This window comes from Staurois parvus, unplaced genomic scaffold, assembly GCF_062004578.1.
Source record: "Staurois parvus isolate SC_StPar_1 unplaced genomic scaffold, SC_StPar_1.0 ptg000631l, whole genome shotgun sequence".
NCBI lineage: Eukaryota > Metazoa > Chordata > Amphibia > Anura > Ranidae > Staurois > Staurois parvus.
Window position 1 is genome coordinate 933902 of NW_028318427.1, and position 18141 is coordinate 952042.

The 18141-nt window shown below is 44.1% G+C and overlaps 1 protein-coding gene across 1 annotated transcript in view; it reads right to left on the minus strand.

Annotated features, from left to right (window-relative positions):
- Nucleotides 1-17920, minus strand: part of SLC44A4 (solute carrier family 44 member 4) — a 124684-nt gene extending 106764 nt beyond the window's left edge. Inside the window, exon 1 of the mRNA XM_089693402.1 lies at nucleotides 17836-17920. Coding sequence (XP_089549528.1) covers nucleotides 17836-17851 — 16 coding nt within the window. The 5' untranslated portion in view covers nucleotides 17852-17920. The remainder of the gene's footprint in view (nucleotides 1-17835) is intronic.
- Between the last annotated feature and the right edge of the window lie 221 nt (nucleotides 17921-18141).

The window sequence follows — 18141 nt, forward strand, 5'->3', positions numbered from 1 at the left end:
TTCTGCTATCAGGCAGCGGGAATGCGACTAATGATAATGGTAAACAGAACAATTAGAGGGTGAATCTCCCTAATGGGGGCACAGACAGCAATAAAAACTGACAGGTGTTATAATCACTCTCCACTCCATCCAAAACTAAAATAAAAAGTTTTGCCTTTATATATAATTTAAAAAGCTTCAAAAAATTTACAGACAGCAGGAAATGAATGTAACAAGCAGAAGAAAAAAATCTGTATAACACATATGTTCAGCACTGAAAAGCAACATTTCCAGAAACAAATGTTCAACATATCCTGTAAATGTACAGTTGGTTAAACAGTCCTTGAGATCAAATCCTGGAAGAAGCCGACTTACGGTGCCCTGATGGAGATATGGGCGCTGGACTTTGTTTTTCTTTTTTTTTCACTGATATCGGAAGAGTTGCAGTAGAGATCTGCCAAGCCTCTTTGGCAAGGGAGGGGTCACATTTTCTGCCTATTTAAATATCCGTGTTGGCTTTTCATGGCCACCAGAGCAGGAATTACCAAGAAGATTACAAGTACATCAAACTGCAGCATAATACTACAGCAAACAGCACACACCTGATGCAACAACAGTGGCTGCCAATGGCTCAGTAAAATCGTCATACTAGAAAAGCACTTCCCTATAATAATATCCCTCTAAACCACTCCATACCTAAAACAAATATATCACAATTCATACCCATAATAAAGGTGGACAATAATAAATCTGGTTACCAACAAACAAATCCAGAGGCAACTCCTTTAGGCAATCAATAATCCATCATAAAAGCAACATATACACTCACCGGCCACTTTCTTGGGTACACCTTGCTAGTACAGGGTTGGGCCCCCTTTTGCCTTTAGAACTGTCTTAAAGCATAGTTCCAGCTAACAAAGTAAATGAATAAAAGTCAGCAGCTATAAAAACTGTAGCTGCTGACTTTTACAATACAGACACTTATCTATCCCTCGGTCCAGAGGTGTCCTCACCATGGCTGGTTTCACCGGCCGTCTTCCCTCCCCGGTACCGGCATCTTCAGTTTGGGCACCTGGCTGTGACAGCTTGCGGCTTCACAGCCGGGTGCCCACTGCGCATGTGCAAGAAGTGCTACGCTTTGTGAATGGCCCCGTAGTCTTCTGGGATCTGTCACGTGTCCCAGAAGACTACGGGGCGGGAGGACAACTCCCGCCTAGGCGATCACAGGGGAAATGGGAGCGGGTGCCTGTCAAATTCGGGTACCTGCTCCCCCCCTCCCCCGTTCCCCAAAGGTATCAATTCTTAATGGGGAGCGGGAGACAAAGGCTTAAAGCGGAACTTCCCCTTTTGGGTGGAGCTCTAATTCTTTGTGGCAAAATCCCAATAGCAGTTTTTGAAATACTCAGACCCGCCGGTCTGGCACCAACAACCATACCTCGTTCAAAGTCTCTTAAATCCCCTTTCTTTTTGAATTTCAGCAAGTCGTCTTCACCGCGTTTAGATGCCTAAATGCACTGAGTTGCCGCCATGTGATTGGCTGATTAGGAATTTGTGTTACCAAGCAATTGAACATGTGTACCTAATAAAGTGGCCGGTGAGTGTAAATAAATAATTACATATTAAATATGTGAAAAATTCATCAAATAATACTGCAACAAACAGCATGCAACATCATTGGTGATGTGCCAACAGTGCCAGCCAATGTCTCAGTACCCATGGGAGCATACATAACCCCATGAAATGGAAATTAGGCATGGGGTTGGCACCATTTGGACTCGCGTATGGTACCATGTCTTTAGCAGCGTTTGATAGTGACTGTCCTGTGGGGCAATTATATTACAGTATTGCAGTCCCCAAAACAAACAGCACTGATGTGGACTGAAACATAGCACTAAAAAAATGTGCCAACACATGGACAACGCCCCATCAGTCTTGGCAATACATTGGCAGCATATGTGGGCAACACATGCGTAATCCTGACCGCAGAAGAGAAACAAATGCAAGTAACACACTGCTAAGAGTGATAATCCATGGGCAGCAAAAAGGGTGACAAAACACAGGCTAAAAATGGGCAATCAGGCAACACATTTCAACCTAAAACACTGTGTGACTGAGGTCACGCTAGGCTGCATCAGTCACCCAAAACGTATCCAATATATAGACTGTCCCTCATTCAGTCCACCATGGTGGCTGCCAGACTCATCCACCTTACCAACCGCTCAGTGTCTGCTACTCCTCTCTGCCAATCCCTCCACTGGCTGCCACTCACCAACTAAATTGTTCTCTTCGCTCCTCCAAAGACCTCTTGCTCTCTAGCTCCCCATCACCTCCTCACATGCTCATCTCCAGAACTTCTCCTGAGCCTCTCCCATCCTCTTGAACCCCCTTCCCCAATCTGTCTGACTATCTCCTAGTCTGCCACTTTTAGACGATCCCTGAAAACCTCTCTCTTCAGAGAGGCCTACTCTGCCCCACCTAACAGTACTTTTACTTTTTCCATCAGCTCATCCTCCACAGTTATTACCTTTTGTATCTCTTGACTCTCCCTCTTAGATTGTAAGCTCTAACGAGCAGGATCCTCTAAATCCTCCGGCATTAAAATGTATTGTGATTGTACTGTCTGCCCTTATGTTGTAAAGTGCTAAGCAAACTGATGGCGGTATAAATATCCTGTATTATAATAAATCTTCAGAGAGCAATATGGGCTCTGACTTTTGATGGCTGCATGATGGAGGTGGGGCTTAACCTTGACTTGAAAATAAGTCAAGGCTCTATGTGCAGCCTGGGTCTAGAATCCAGTGAGACTTCACTAGAACATGGGAAAATAGTCTGAGGTCACACAAGCAACGACTAACCTATTGCTTATCAGTTTTGCTGGAGTTGTTATTATTATTACATCGAGTTTATATAGCGCCAAAGGGTTTGCTCAGCGCTGTACAATAGAGGGGGGGGGGGACAATACATGAAACAGTACAGCAACAACAAACCGCACACGAGGGGTTAGAGGGCCCTACTCTTTCGAGCTTACAATCTAGGAGGGAGGGGGTAGTGGTACAGGAGGACGTAGCTGTGGGGGATGGAGTGGTAGGAGGAATGAAGGAGAATGGCTGTTAGGTGAGGGTGGGGTAGGCTTCCCTGAAGAGGTGGGTTTTCAGGGAGAGCCTGAAGGTGAGGAGGGAAGGTGACAGTCTGATGGATTGGAATAGTGAGTTCCAGAGGATGGGGGAGGACCTGGAGAAGTCTTGCAGTCGTGCGTGGGAGGAGGAGACCAGGGAGCAAGAGTTGCTCTCTTGCTAGCCAGGTGAGTAAGATGGTGTACCCTCGCTGTGCCCTACCTAGCAAGGAAGGTTTGACAGCATTCCGGGCCAGCAATGGAGCGATCCTACAAAGGAAAGGGGATGTCTCTCCATGGTGATTCAGCAGTGGTGGTATGGTGGTTCCCCATGATGGTTGTGACATGAGCCGGACACTCCTACTTGTAGACACCACCAAATACCTGCACTTTAGCAATGTTAACATTCAAACCAGAAGACGTGTTACTGTAAGTTGTATTGACCTGAATTTTGGATACTTTTTGATTAGATTACATTTGACTTGAACAGCAGCATGCAGATCAACGCACTGAAATTGGATGTTTTTCCCAGCACATTGATGTGACCAATTCTATTGAAATCAGATTCAAACTTTCAGTGCTTCTTTTGTCCATGCATTCTACATGGAACATTCAGCAAACTGCATGACAGAGCACATGGCAAGAATGAGCCCTGAGGGGGTACCTGACATGTCAAGTACATAAGGGACTCCCCTGCAGCATGAGAAGATCCTATCACCCAATTTTTTTTAGCCATGCTGTGGGGGTCATAGAAGGAACTGAAGCATGCCCTGCCTTTGCATCACCAAGACGTATCCTGCATTGTGCAGGACTGAGCTGTCCAACTGATGGAAGGGCCAACTGCCACTTTAAACAAGCTTCTAGCAGGTTTTAGTAAGGGCTCATTCAGACATACAGCCAGGGGACAGTAAAAGCAGGCAAATGAGCAGCATTTTTACTGCCCACCCAAACAAACACATGCAGCAGCTCAGGCCTGTACACATGCAGCAGCAAAAGTTAAAGTGTTACTAAACCCAGGACCCTGCATTCACTATATCTGGTCTCCCAGGACCCTGCATTCACTATCTGGTCTCCCACAGTACACAGAACATAGAAGTGAAATTATTTGAGTTTATATAAACTGCTAAATACATTTTCTCATCAGCAGTATATGGCAGTCTTCTACAGTGACTTCTAGCAGTCTCTAGCTGAGCACTGGTTAAAGCTTGTAGGAGGAGTTTCATTCTCCCCCGATTGTCCTATGAGGGTGCATAACCCCTAACCCTCTGCTGCTGATATTCACGCCTGTAGTGCAAGCAGGCATAGCCTAAAAGAGAGTGGTAACTCTGACCTGAATTCAGGAGCAGTGCAGCTTTATTTCCACCCCATCATAGGCAGCTACAGTAGGTGGACTTCACTAGCAGGATCAACAGGTATTTGTAGGACTTTGCAGCAGTGAAGGACCAGCTGCACTGCACCAGAACAGTGCATCACAGTGGGGAACACTGGATTTTCTGTGTGGGTGAGTATGTGCTATGAAGAGCACTAAAGGTGAGCGGGGAAAAAAAATCATAGAGGGGAGAAGTGGAGTACCACTTTAGGAATACATACCTGAATTTTTTAAACCAGAGCTTAGTGTCACTTAAATCATAGAAGGTACTAGGAGTAAGCTGTGAGAGTGAAACTCATCAAAGAGAGGAGCCCCCAGCAAGTCATGTTTTGAACTCCGGCTGGAATATAGTTTTTACTGATGGCTTTCAATTTGGCTTCAATATCCTTCCATGCTGAGGTTGCCACGTGGGGTCTGAATGAAGCCTGTTTGTGAGCCGGCACCAAGGTCCAGAGGAACCACACAGACTTGAGTTTTGAGCAGAGATTCTATTGGCCTGTTACCCAACCTGTGGTCTAAGGACTGCATGTGGCCCTCAGGGTCCCTGCAGACAGGAGTCTGTGTTTTACTAGCTAGGTTCTTACTTGGGCCAGTGAAGAAACATTTTTGTTAGGTCGAGTTCTAGTTGTTAAATGTTTTGGTTAATTTTTTACACTATCTTACTTGTCCTGTGCTGTCCATCCCTCTCCTCATTTTTATGAGGCTGTATGGAGCAAAAATATGAAAGCCTTGGTTTGTAAAGGGGCTTTAAAGTGGTTCTAAAGCCTAAACATTTTTATCTTAATTCATTCCTTTCATTAAAGTGATACTAAACCCCGGACCCTGCATTCACTATATCTGGTCTCCCCGGACCCTGCATTCACTATATCTGGTCTCCCAGGACCCTGCATTCACTATATCTGGTCTCCCAGGACCCTGCATTCACTATATCTGGTCTCCCACAGCACACAGAACATGGAAATGCAATTATTTTAGTAAATATAAACTGCTAAATACCTTTTCTCATCAGCATTTAGATCAGTCTTGTGACGTCAGCAGAGCACTGGTTAAAACTTGTAGGAGGAGTTTTCTTTGTGCTCTAGGAGGCTGTGAAAGTCCTGACGCTCTGTCTGGACAACGCTGATTGGCCCTGTGCTGATCACATGCACCCTCCCAAGAAGAAAGAAAAAAAAAACCTTTCTAGCAATACACACAAAACTGAGCATGTGCAGCTTGCCCCCAAGGAGCAGTTCTAACAGCAGATGGATTGGGGACAGTAGAAGAAGAGGATCAGGGAAGACAGGATCAAACATTCTTTTTACACAATGCATAGGATTAACCCCTTAAGTTCCACAGTGAGTATAACAAGCATGCTTTACTGCATATACAGACTGATTTTACTGTTGTGGGTTATTTGTTGTGGGTTTAATAACACTTTAAATCTCGTTGCATTCGGCAGGTCGTACCGGCACCGAACGTAACCAATCAAAGCTGTGGTGGTTCACCCTTTTTAGGGTTAAAACAGGCAATCAGGAGGCAACATATCCCCTCCCAGCTACCTGTTAACTGCCCTCCAAAAAGCAATTCATTCTATATCACTTTTCGGCTACCACCTCGGAAAGAGTTCTAAGCTTCAGATCTACTTGAACCTTGCTGAAAGCCTTCTAGCAACTTCTTTGTTTCTATGAGATTGATGTTGACGGCATCAGTCTGAGACACTTCTGAGATTGTTCAGAATTTACTTGCAGTCAATCTCCTGACCTGCTGGTGGGTGTTGAAGTGCTATAGACTTGCATGGAAATGCAAAACCAGTTTGAGGCAAACAAACACTGAGCAGGTTTTAACCACTTCAATACCAGACACCCACCCACTCCTGCGCAGGCCAGTTCTCAGATTTAAGAGCTGTCACACTGTAAATGACAATTAGTCATGCAACACTGTAACCATATACATGTTTTAATCATTTTTTTTTAAAGACAGATAGAGGTTTCTTTTGTTGGTATTTAATCACGACTGGTGTTTTTATTTCTTTGCAAAATAAATGAAAACACTGAACATTTAAAAAAACACATTTTTCTTAGTTTCAGTTTGCACATAAATCTTTTGTCATAAATTTAGGCCAAAACATTTTCTTCTAAATTTCTTTTGCAAAAATAACCCAAATCAGTGTAGATGATTTGGTGTGTAGGAAAGTTGGAGTCCACAGACCAGGGGTGGACTGACCATTTGGAAACTCCGGCACTGCCCGAGGGCCCGGGGTCAGTAGCGGGCCCCATGAGATGCCTCTGGTACCTTTTTCATAGGCTTTTTTTTAGTTTGGGCAAGGACACAGGGGCCCCATGATCCCCTATTGCCCGAGGGCCCCATGAGTTGTCAGTCCGCCCCTGCCACAGACAATATCTGAAAATTACGGGACCCGAAAATGCCAGGACAGTACAAATACCCCCAAATGACCCCTTTTTATAAAGTAGACAGTCCAAGGTATTTAGTAAGAGGCATGGCGAGTTTGTTGATGTAATTTTTGTCACAATTTTTTGGAATATGAAGAAATTAAAAAGTTGTAATTTAACAAGTTATTTCTCACACAGTGCATAGGAATACTTAGAATTACACCCCAAAACATTGCTGAAGCCAGGGTGTTTTGGGGTGTAACTACAGAGCGGACGAAGGTTAACAGAGACCCAGATGGCAACAAAACACTTGCAGAGGTTCTCACCCTTCCCTGCTCTAGCAAAAAAAAATTGCTGGAGTTCCTTTCTGTGACGGCACATTGTATATTTTCTCCCTCTAAGGATACGTTCACACTTGACTTTATTTCTAGCTCCTGCCAAATGCCCCTATAGCGTTTGACGGGCATTAGACAAGAGTTAGGGAAGCGTTTTTAATGCTCCCCAAACATCCTATGTGCGTTTTTGAGGCGTTTGATAGGCATTTTCAAACCGTTTCAACTGCACCATAAACGCTTATAATGAAGTTTGAGGAGCGTCACCACAGACTTGAATGGGAGGCTTCAATGTCTCCTGACTGGACATGAGGCATCAATTTTGCCACGATGCTAATGCTTCAGTGTGAACAGCACTGTATGCTGCCATGTGCAGAATTTTCATAGGTGTTTGAGAAGCATTAAAAACGCTTCCCAAATGCCTGTCTGATGCCAGCTGACAAAGCTAGTGTGAACAGAGCCTAATGGGGAGAACAGTAAAAGCCTGACAGGAATTCCAATCCTTCCACACTCTGTCCAAAAACTCAAATAATGTTGTTGGCTTGAAATACACTTTAACCCAGGGGTATCCAACCCACGGCCCATGAGCATGCATGCAGCCCAACACAAAACTGTATACTAGTGGCTATGAATGTTCATGTCTGGAGGGATGCTGGGGATACAGTGTTTGGCATACCACCCATGAACGGCACAGACATGCAGGGCCCAGGAAGGATGTCTGAAGGGATGCTGGGTTTGCAGTAGCACCCGCGGCATGTGCAGGGACTTCCGATACATAGCACCAATCAAGAAATTGTCCAATCACCATAAATGGGGGGGCTGCACCCCCTCAGGTTTTCAGTTGCACCCACCTCTGCCCAGATTTCTGATCATCAGCTTTCCTTAGGCCCCATTCACACTTTGAGATTCTGAATCCCAGGTAGAATCGCTGCAATCCTGCCTGCAATTCCAAATCACACTGCAATCGTGGCAAAACGCATCATGACTGTTTGGGGGCTATTCATTTTTAATGGCACCTCAGACGCAGTGCACAATTGCCGTAAACCAGAATCGCACAGCAATCTTGGCAAAACGCATTGCGCAGAGCCTGCCATCCAAAAAAGAGCATGAGCTTCTTTAGGGCAACAGCTTCGCACACCGCATTTTGCCACAACTGCCGCGATTCAAAAACACGAAGTGTGAACGGGGCCTCATTGGTAGTGTTCTTATCTGTGGCCCAAGACAATCCCTCTTCTTCCATTGTGGCCCAGGAGAGTCAAAAGGTGTCCGGACACCCCTGCTTTAACCGCTATATTTCTGAGCACTTTTGTTATTATCAAATTTCCCTTTAGGCAACGATAACACATGTGCATTGATCCTTGTTCTTCATGTGCTAATGTGCATTGCATAAGGCGACTCATTCACTTCAATGGGCTGCTGACAACTGCACTAAATTCATGTATGCACAATTTCTTGCAATGCAGCTCAACATAATGCATTACTGTGCAATGTAGTGTGCTGCCTGTTAGCAAGGTGCGATGGGGTGGCATTAAGAATGAATAGCACCGCAATGCATAAGCACGTGTTTGTGCAAGGTGCACTGATGTGTGCATTAGTGTGGACCACGCCTTATTAATTTTAAAATGACATTTAAGTCTTTGTTGAAAACTACAATAGTATCAACCAGAGTCAAATCTCATGTATTTCGGTGCTATTATCCCAGAAGCAGCTGAATCCTCATGCACACCGGGCATTTAGTTCTGCTGCATGAGACTCTGGCGGTTTGGTGTAGGTGAAAAGCACAGGCGCACTGTCCAATAGACATGTGCAGTTCATTTCATTCCACATCGAAATTCAGAAAAAATTTTCATAACTCGGATGTATTCGAATTTCTGAATTACATTAGTAACGAATGTAACCGTCTCCTTCCGCCGTATAAGGAAATGACGGGACGGTGGCGGTTCTCTTGTTCTGGGAGGACGTCACATGACGTCCTACCACTCTAGCTGCACATGCCACAACCCTAGGGGCACGCGGTGATCGATGGTGCTGTGTGTCCATGGGACACAGCGGATCACCAATCTCAGTAAAGAGCCGATGGCTCTATCATGTGATCAGTTGTATCCAATCACAGCTGATCACATGAAATGCTGGTTATCACCAATCCTCTCCTCACGCTGACCGCAGCATTCCTCAAAGGGGAAATGTCCACTGATCATCAGTGCCCTGATGATCAGTGTAGCCCCATCAGTGCCACCTGTCAGTGCCCATCAATGCCACATACCAGTGCACATAAATGCCACATAGTGCCTATCAGAGCCACCTTTCAGTGCCAGTCAGTGCCGCCTTTTAATACCAGTCAGTGCTGCCTATCAGTGCCAGTCAGTGCCGCATATCAGTGCTATATATGAGGCAAATTGTTAAACTAACCTGAAATAACAAAATAAAAATTTTGTCTAAAACAATCTGAATCGAAATTCGAAATGTAAACATATTGCCGGCTATTGCTGATTTCCTTCAAAGACTGTGTGTATTAGTGTTAGCCGTCTTCCAAAATTCAATTTTCGAAAAGAATAGAATAGAAAATAAAAGGAAAAGAAAAAGGGTAGAATAGAATATAGCCATCTTCTGAAAATTGAATTCTGAAAAGAATGGGCAGCACAGTGGCTAAATGGTTTGCACTTCCACCTGGCAGTACTAGAGTCATTGGTTCGAATCCCAGCCACTGCACCTCCTGCCTGGAGTTTGCATGTTCTCCCTGAACATGCGTGGATTTCCTCCGGGTTAGGGACCTTAGATTGTATGCCCCTTGAGGGTTAGGTAATGGTGTGAATGTAATATATATATATATATATATATATATATATATATATATATATATATATATGTAAAGCGCTGCGTAAACTGATGGCGCTATACAAGTACCTGAAATAAATAAATAAAATAGAAAATAGAATAGAAAATAAAGGAATAGAATAGAAAATAAAAGGAATAGAAAAGAATAGAATAGAAAATAAAAGGAATAGAAAAGAATAGAATAGAAAATAAAAGGAATAGAATAGAAAATAAAAGGAATAGAAAAGAATAGAATAAAATAGAAAAGAAAATAGAATAGAAAAAATAGAATACTATAGAAAGAATATAGCAGTCTTCTGAAATTCGAATAGAACTAGCTATTCTTCACAATGAATTTGGATAGATTTGATATTTTCGATTTGAATTCCATTCTAATTCAATTTGAATACTTCGAATCCATTGGAAAATATTTTAATCTGGTCGAAAACGAATGAACAAAGGGAAACTAAACAAAACGAATTTCCTTACAAATGAAACAAAACAAAATTAGTAAATTAACAAATTGATCTGAAACAAAACTATTTTTTTCATTCTGCACGTCTACTGTCCAGTCCCGCTGCTGGATGCCTGTAAAACTCTATGTCAGGCTGACAGCTTCTGGGGCTGTAATGTGCACCAAATGATACTAACAATTAGGGCAGTATGTGTCCAGGGATGAGTGCCTGCAAGGCAAGCAATCTGTGTTCCGGGTATTTGTCCCTGGGCGCATGCTGTCCTAAACATCAGTCTTGTTTAGTGCACTGTCCATCTGCAGCAGCGGGAATGGATGATGCACCTCTGCTTTCTACGCACATAAAAATGCCAGAATCTCATGCACCCGGGCAAAACGCACAGTGATCCCAAGGCCTACATTTCAATACTGTCATTTCACTAAAATATGTGTACAAATGCCAAACTCAGGCATAACAAAAACATATCAGGCAGCATATTTAAAAAAAATACACACTTGAAGCAGTATTAAATGCAAACAAAACCAAAAATGCATTATATTGAAGTTTACCAGATTCTAAGATGTGGTGGCTGCATTACTTTATATTTATTTATTTTTACCTAATGATCCTGCCAGTAAGTCTTATTTTTCAACTTCTTTAAGGAGACCAAGTTGTCCAGCAAAGCTGACAAAGGGTTGAGACAAACCATTTACCACTGACAGGGGTGCTTACAATGATCAGCTTTTATGTAAAACCTTTTTTCCCAAAAGGAAAAAAAAATGTGTTGCTGTAACAACCTCAAAAGTACTGCCTAGAGTTCAGCTTTAATTTGCTACTCAGGTCCATCAAAATCTACTACAGCATCTAAAACTATCCTCTCCCCAGACTGACAATGCTGTTGACCAAAGGTGTCTCTAATGATCCTCCATCCAGAGTGGAGCCACCCTAAGACAGGGAGTGTGCTTTACTGAATCACCAGGAAAAAGGTGGGCAGCACAGTGGCCAAATGGTTAGCACTTCCACCTAGCAGTACTAGGGCCGTTGGTTCGAATCCCAGCCACTGCACCACCTGCCTGGAGTTTGCATGTTCTCCCTGTGCCTGCGTGGGTTTCCTCCAGGTACTCCGGTTTCCTCACACACCCCAAAGACGTGCTGGTAGGTGAATTGGATCCTGTCTAACTTGGCCCTAGTATGTGCATGTATGAATGTGAGTTAGGGACCTTAGATTGTACACCCCTTGAGGGTTAGGGGCTGATGTGAATGTACAATATATATGTAAAGCGCTGTGTAAATAGATGGCGCTATATAAGTACCCGTAATAATAATAATAATAAAAAAAGTAAAGTGCAAAATTTTCCAAAAGAATAGAAAATAAAGGAATAGAAAAGAGTAGAATAGAATATAGCCGTCTTCCGAAATTCAAATTCTGAAAAGAATGGAATAAAAGAAAATAGAATAGAAAAGAATAGAATAAAAGAGTAGAATAGAAAATAAAAGAATAAAGTAAAGTGCAAAAAGCCAAAAGAAAAATGAACTCAGTCCCCACAGTGAATAATTGGTATATGACATTTTTGTTTTTGGGTTTAATACCGCTGTTACATGATAAAGTGAGGCACCCTTCAACCTACTCGTGTTGGAGGGACAGAATGAGGATGGATTAGAACGGTTAGGCTTTCGCTGCTGTCTGTGTAACCCAACTGCAGTTCCAATCAGGTCCACTTGCCTGTTTTCCAGGCAGACCCGACCGAACCATCCATTGTTCTCTATGGGTGGTCGCAGGGGCAGACTGACAACTCATGGGGCCCCAAGCAATATGGGATCATGGGGCCCCTGTGTCCTCGCCCACACTCAAACCACACCCAAAAAAGCCTATGAAAGGTACCAGGGGCATCTCATGGGGTCCCCTACTGACTCTGAGCCCTCGAGCAGTGCCCGAGTTTCCGAATGGTCAGTCTGCCCCTGGGTGGTCGGATGTATACGCACATGTGTCCGTTTACACCCGCCTGCATCTGATCCACTAAAAACAGATGGATGGGGATACGTTCCCTATCCGTCTAGCGGATTGGATGACAGTCGGATGTAAACAAACAGGCGGTCTGTTTACATCCAACTACCCATAGAGGGGAGCGGTCCAAACAATCTATTTAAAGTAGAACTTTAGACAGAAAATTAAGCCTGGCTAGATGACTTCAGGCTGGCCCATTTTTGCAGGTATAGCTATGTAAAACATTCAAAAATAGGTGCCTACATGGTTTAAAATCCAGTAATACACTGTCTCTCCCTGCTCTGCACATGCTCAGTTGCTCTCTATTTTTTGGCACTGTGCTGAAAATCTAGAGACCGATCTGCTAACATTCTAAAGATTTACTGCTGCTCAGGAACTCTGGACTTCAGCAAGAACTATGCTGGAGGCAATTTACAGCGCACACTAATTTTGGTAGCACAATTATTAATGTGGAGTGAAGGTTTATTGCTGACGAACATTATTTTTTTATCAGGTTGTTATCAGTAAACTTCTACTTTACAGTTAAATAAAACATAGATAAGCTTTAAAGATCCTGCAAGTAGAGGAAATATCCATTGTTCTGCTAGAAATGAACACGGCTTTCAGGCTCCATGCACGCTGGGCGTTTTAATAATGCTGGTAAAGTTAGCTGTGTACAGTCATGTTAAAAACTTGAGTTTTTCAGCTTTTTTGCATTAGCTTTTAACGGCATTTTGCTGCATTTCTTAGCTTTTTTTTGCTCAAAAAAAGTCCAAAAACACTGGTTTGCTGCGATTTACTGTGTTTTACCGCATTTTGACAGCCAAAAAACTCCTCTAGAAACTCACCATTTCTGTGTTTTTTTCCAGCCAAACTGGGGAGTTTACTGGCTGTAGAAAAAAAAACGCCAAAAACCAAATAAGCCGTTGTAAAAACATCCAGTGCGCACAAGGACTGAGGCTGGGTTCACATATGTGCGGTATATCGCATGTGATTCCCACAGGAACCGCACCGCATTCCTGTGCAAATCACATGAGATTTGTGTGCAGTGCAATTGGAGCCATACATTTTGAATGCCTCCAATTGCACTGCACCAAAAAGGTGCAGGACCCTTTTTTGGGTCCACACCAGAATCGGATCGCATGGGTATTCACACCTATGCGATCCGATTCTGCACATCGCACCGCGTTTTGCAGACCGATTTTGGGGTGTTACGTTAACAAACACACCTGCAGCGGTTCTCATAAACAGGGTGCGATTCTAATGTGGTGCGGAATTCGCACAGGAAATGTTGCGAATTCCGCACCGCATCAGTGTGAACCCAGCGTCAGAGTGGATGTAAAGTCCTTTTTTTAAACTGCTGACAGGTTGGCTTTTGTATGGAGAAGTAAGTTTCTTCAGTCACTGCTCCCTGCCTGTCAGCATTCTTTTTTTCCTGTGACTGTGCACAGAGCCAGTGGACAGCCTAGGTACAATTCTGTGCCGGGACAAAGCAACTCCAGCGTACATGCGCAGAAGTTACGTTATTCAAGCTCAGCCAATCAAGATGACCACAAACTCCAAACCCAGAAGACTGGGTAAAGATGACGGTGCTGGGCACATCACAGCTCGCTTTGTTGGGCAAGTGTGCCACTATGGGCAAATATGCCGTGCATACCTACACATCCTAGCAAATACTCCAGGGGGCCATAGGTTTGACTTCCTGTGGACCAAGTGGTGAAAGCCCTACCCAGTTTCTTTTGCTAAACTACTGAATCCATTCCACCACCTTCATCTCACTGAGTTGTACTCCTAAAATAAGAACTAGGAGGGCTCTTGGAGAAAACAAAAGCAGTCGTGTTTTATTAGCAGCATTAGGGCAGCTAGTCTGCTGTGGAAATGTATTTCACCATGTGGACCTCAATAAGAAACTAGGGTGTCCGTTTATGACACAGAGAATAGCTGCGATTCAGAGGATCGCAGCTATTCTCTGATCATTCACAGTTTATGACACTCAGGAGATCAGTGGAGAACATGTTCAGCCCTTAACTGGTGAACTGTGTTCTCCCTCCAGATTCTCCAGCCCAGAGCTGGAGAATCGGAGGAACCAATCTTTTACTGATCTTTTACTGTAATCTCCCCAGATTATAGTAAAATCAGCCATTTTCCAGTGTTTGTAGACCGTTTTCCAGCGTTTGTAGACCGTTCTCCCTTAATTTTGAGAACTGATCTACACTGCTTCATAAACTGCATTCACAGGAGAACTGTGTTCTCCGAGAATGCCGGAGAACTGAGCAGCGATCTATTACCACTGGTTCATAAACGGACACCTAGGAGGACTAATTAGGAGGACTCTGAGAAAACAAAGACAATCATGTTTTATAAACAACGTAGAGGCACCTAATTTGTTGTTGAGACCTTTTTTATTCACGCTCCTTGTACACGGTTCCTGGATGTCTGGCAGCAACAGGGGCAGAGCAGCAGATTTAGGTCCATGTAATAGAAGTGATAGACAGGCAGGACAGGGACAGGTAGAACTGGTTGTACTGGGCTCCGGAGGGAGACAACACGGGTTTATGACGCGGAGATGGCGGAGAAAGTCAGACACTGGATATGGACAGGAAAGCATTACACATAGAAAGAGCAGAGAACGAGAGGGAGCGCTTAGTGAAACACGACAAGTGATAAAGATTGCTCATCGTAAGAGATGGAAAAAAAGATATCACTGGGGACACGGCATGAGAATATTGTTTGGTGACAATTAAAGGAATGATTAGTCATAGCAAGATATGACACCCTCTATACAGTATGGGCAGATCTTCGCTCTGGACGTATGTATTTCCCAATATATGTCTTATTATGTACACACACACACACACACACATATATCATACAAGAAGGGAACGGATAACTTAGCAGTATGCACATAAAGGGGATGCATGCTGCATCTTTGGTGTCGTTTTCAAAACAGCACCAAAAACGCAGCTGCCCATTGAAATCAATAGAAAACATTGCAAAAATCCATCAAAAATACACCTGACCCGCGGTACATTTTTGGTGTGTATTTTGAGTCAAATGTCCAAGTTTCACAGGTGCACGCTGGGTAATACGCAGCCAGAAAACACACTGATTTGTACTGCATTTTTGTAACACAGCAATGTGAAAGCAGCTATAGAAAGGTGTTACAGGAGGACGGGTGATATAGGAAGGCATTACTGATATAGGGCAGTGGTAGGCAACCTGTGGGTCTCTAGCTGTTGTGGAACTACATTTCCCATGAGGCATTGCAAAGGTTACAAAACTGACAGTTACAGCTATGACTTGCAGAGGCATGATGGAACTTGTAGTACTGCGGCTCTCAGGTTGCCTACCACTGATATCGGGGGGGTCGGGTGATATAGGAAGGTATTCTTGAATAGGGGGTCGGGTGGTATAGGAAGGTATTCATGATATAGAGGGACAGGTGATATAGGAAGGTATTCTTGATATAGGGGGTCGGGTGATATAGGAAGGTATTCATGATATAGGGGGTTGGGTGATATAGGAAGGTATTCTTGATATAGGGGGTCGGGTGATATAGGAAGGTATTCTTGATATAGGGGGTCGGGTGATATAGGAAGGTATTCTTGATATAGGGGGTCGGGTGATATAGGAAGGTATTCATGATATAGGGGGTCGGGTGATATAGGAAGGTATTCTTGATATAGGGGGTCGGGTGATATAGGAAGGTATTCTTGATATAGGGGGTCGGGTGATATAGAAAGGTATTATTGATATAGGGGGGATAGGTGATATAGGAAGGTATTCTTGAATAGGGGGTCGGGTGATATAGGAAGGTATTCTTGAATAGGGGGTCGGCTGATATAGGAAGGTATTATTGATATAGGGGAACGGGTGATATAGGAAGGTTTTCTTGATATAGGGGGACAGGTGATATAGGAAGGTTTTCTTGATATAGGGGGACGGGTGATATAGGAAGGTATTCTTGATATAGGGGGACGGGTGATTTAGGAAGGTATTCTTGATATAGGGGGACGGGTGATATAGGAAGGTATTCTTGATACAGGGGGACGAGTGATTATAGGAAGGTATTCTTGATATATGGGGACAGGTGATATAGGAAAGTATTATTGATATAGGGGGACGGGTGGTATAGGAAGGTATTATTGATATAGGAGGACGGGTGATATAGGAAGGAATTCTTGATACAGGGGGACAGGTAACATAGGAAGGTATTCTTGATATAGGGGAACGGGTGATATAGGAAGGTAGTCTTGATATAGGGGGACGGGTGATATAGGAAGGTATTCTTGATATAGGGAAACAGGTGATATAGGAAGGTATTCTTGATATAGGGGGACAGCTGATATAGGAAAGTATTATTGATATAGGGGGACGGGTGATATAGGAAGGTATTATTGATATAGGAGGACGGGTGATATAGGAAGGTATTCTTGATATAGGGGGACAGGTAATATAGGAAGGTATTCTTGATATAGGGGACAGGTGATATAGGAAGGTGAAGATTGAAATTTGTTTTTATTAAAAGCAGAACTCCATGAAAATGTTGTTTTATCTATGGTAGCACAGAAAGACTATACTTACCCGATCCTTTGATCCTCCAGAAAGCAGCGGCCCCCCATATCCAGTGATGGACTGTTCCTGCTGTCCGCAAGTCCAGAGCCAGTCTATGGGCATGATGACGTCAGGAGCAGATCATATACAAGGCATGTGGGGGGGCAGGATTGGAAGGGACCGGCCTTGCTCTCAGAGGATCTGTGGATTAGGTAAGTATATCTCCGCTCTGCAATCCTCTAGTCTAGACAAAAATGATGAGTTAACTCATAGAGCGCGGGCACAGCCCCACTACATGGGAGAAAAAATCAATGGAGTTCTGCTTGAAGAACAAAATGTACATGTAACCTGTTGCTCGGCTCACACCCACAGATGCAGGCACACCCGGGGTTCGCACGTGTATTCAGTCCACCATCACACCACTGGTGCGGTATCAGCGCCTTTGTCACAGCGAGAGAAATCATTCTACTCCACAGAGCACGGGAACTCCATATTGATGGCCTGGACCGGATTTTAAAGCGCCCCCTATGGAGATTTCTGGGTACCGCTGCTTTTTGTGATGCCACAGCTGCTCGCAGTTCTAAGACTTGGCATGTTTGGTGTCTATGTGCTCCATCCAACCCAATCGTATATAAGAAGAGGACAGTATGTATATAGAGGGAGAGATCACACAGCAAGGAGCACGGTATAGAGGGGGAGGGAATACACATTCAGGTGTATAATGGTTTGCATGTGATGACGTAGTAGTTCTGTATATACAGAGAGGGAGGCAGGTCAGACATGACGTATCTCGGTGGGATGTGAGGAGACTCCTCCAACCGGCGGAGAGGAAAGTGTATATAGTGCGAGGTCTATGGAGGGCACACTTACCGTATTCCTCCGCCATCTTCCCGGCGCTCCGTCCGCTCTCACCGACTCCCGGCACTCCAGTCAGGTACCCGCACACCTGCTTGCCCCGCCCGTACACCTAACCACGCCCCGTTCTCACCTGTAGTTGGATGAGCTTTACTCGGGACACGCCCACTTCTCCTGCTCGGCTTCCAGGAATTGTCTTTACCTATCAGAGCGAGATATACAGAGAGAGCACACCGTCTACCGAGCACACAGTCCACTATACACAGAGCACACCGTCTACCGAGCACACAGTCCACCGAGCACACAGTCCACTATACACAG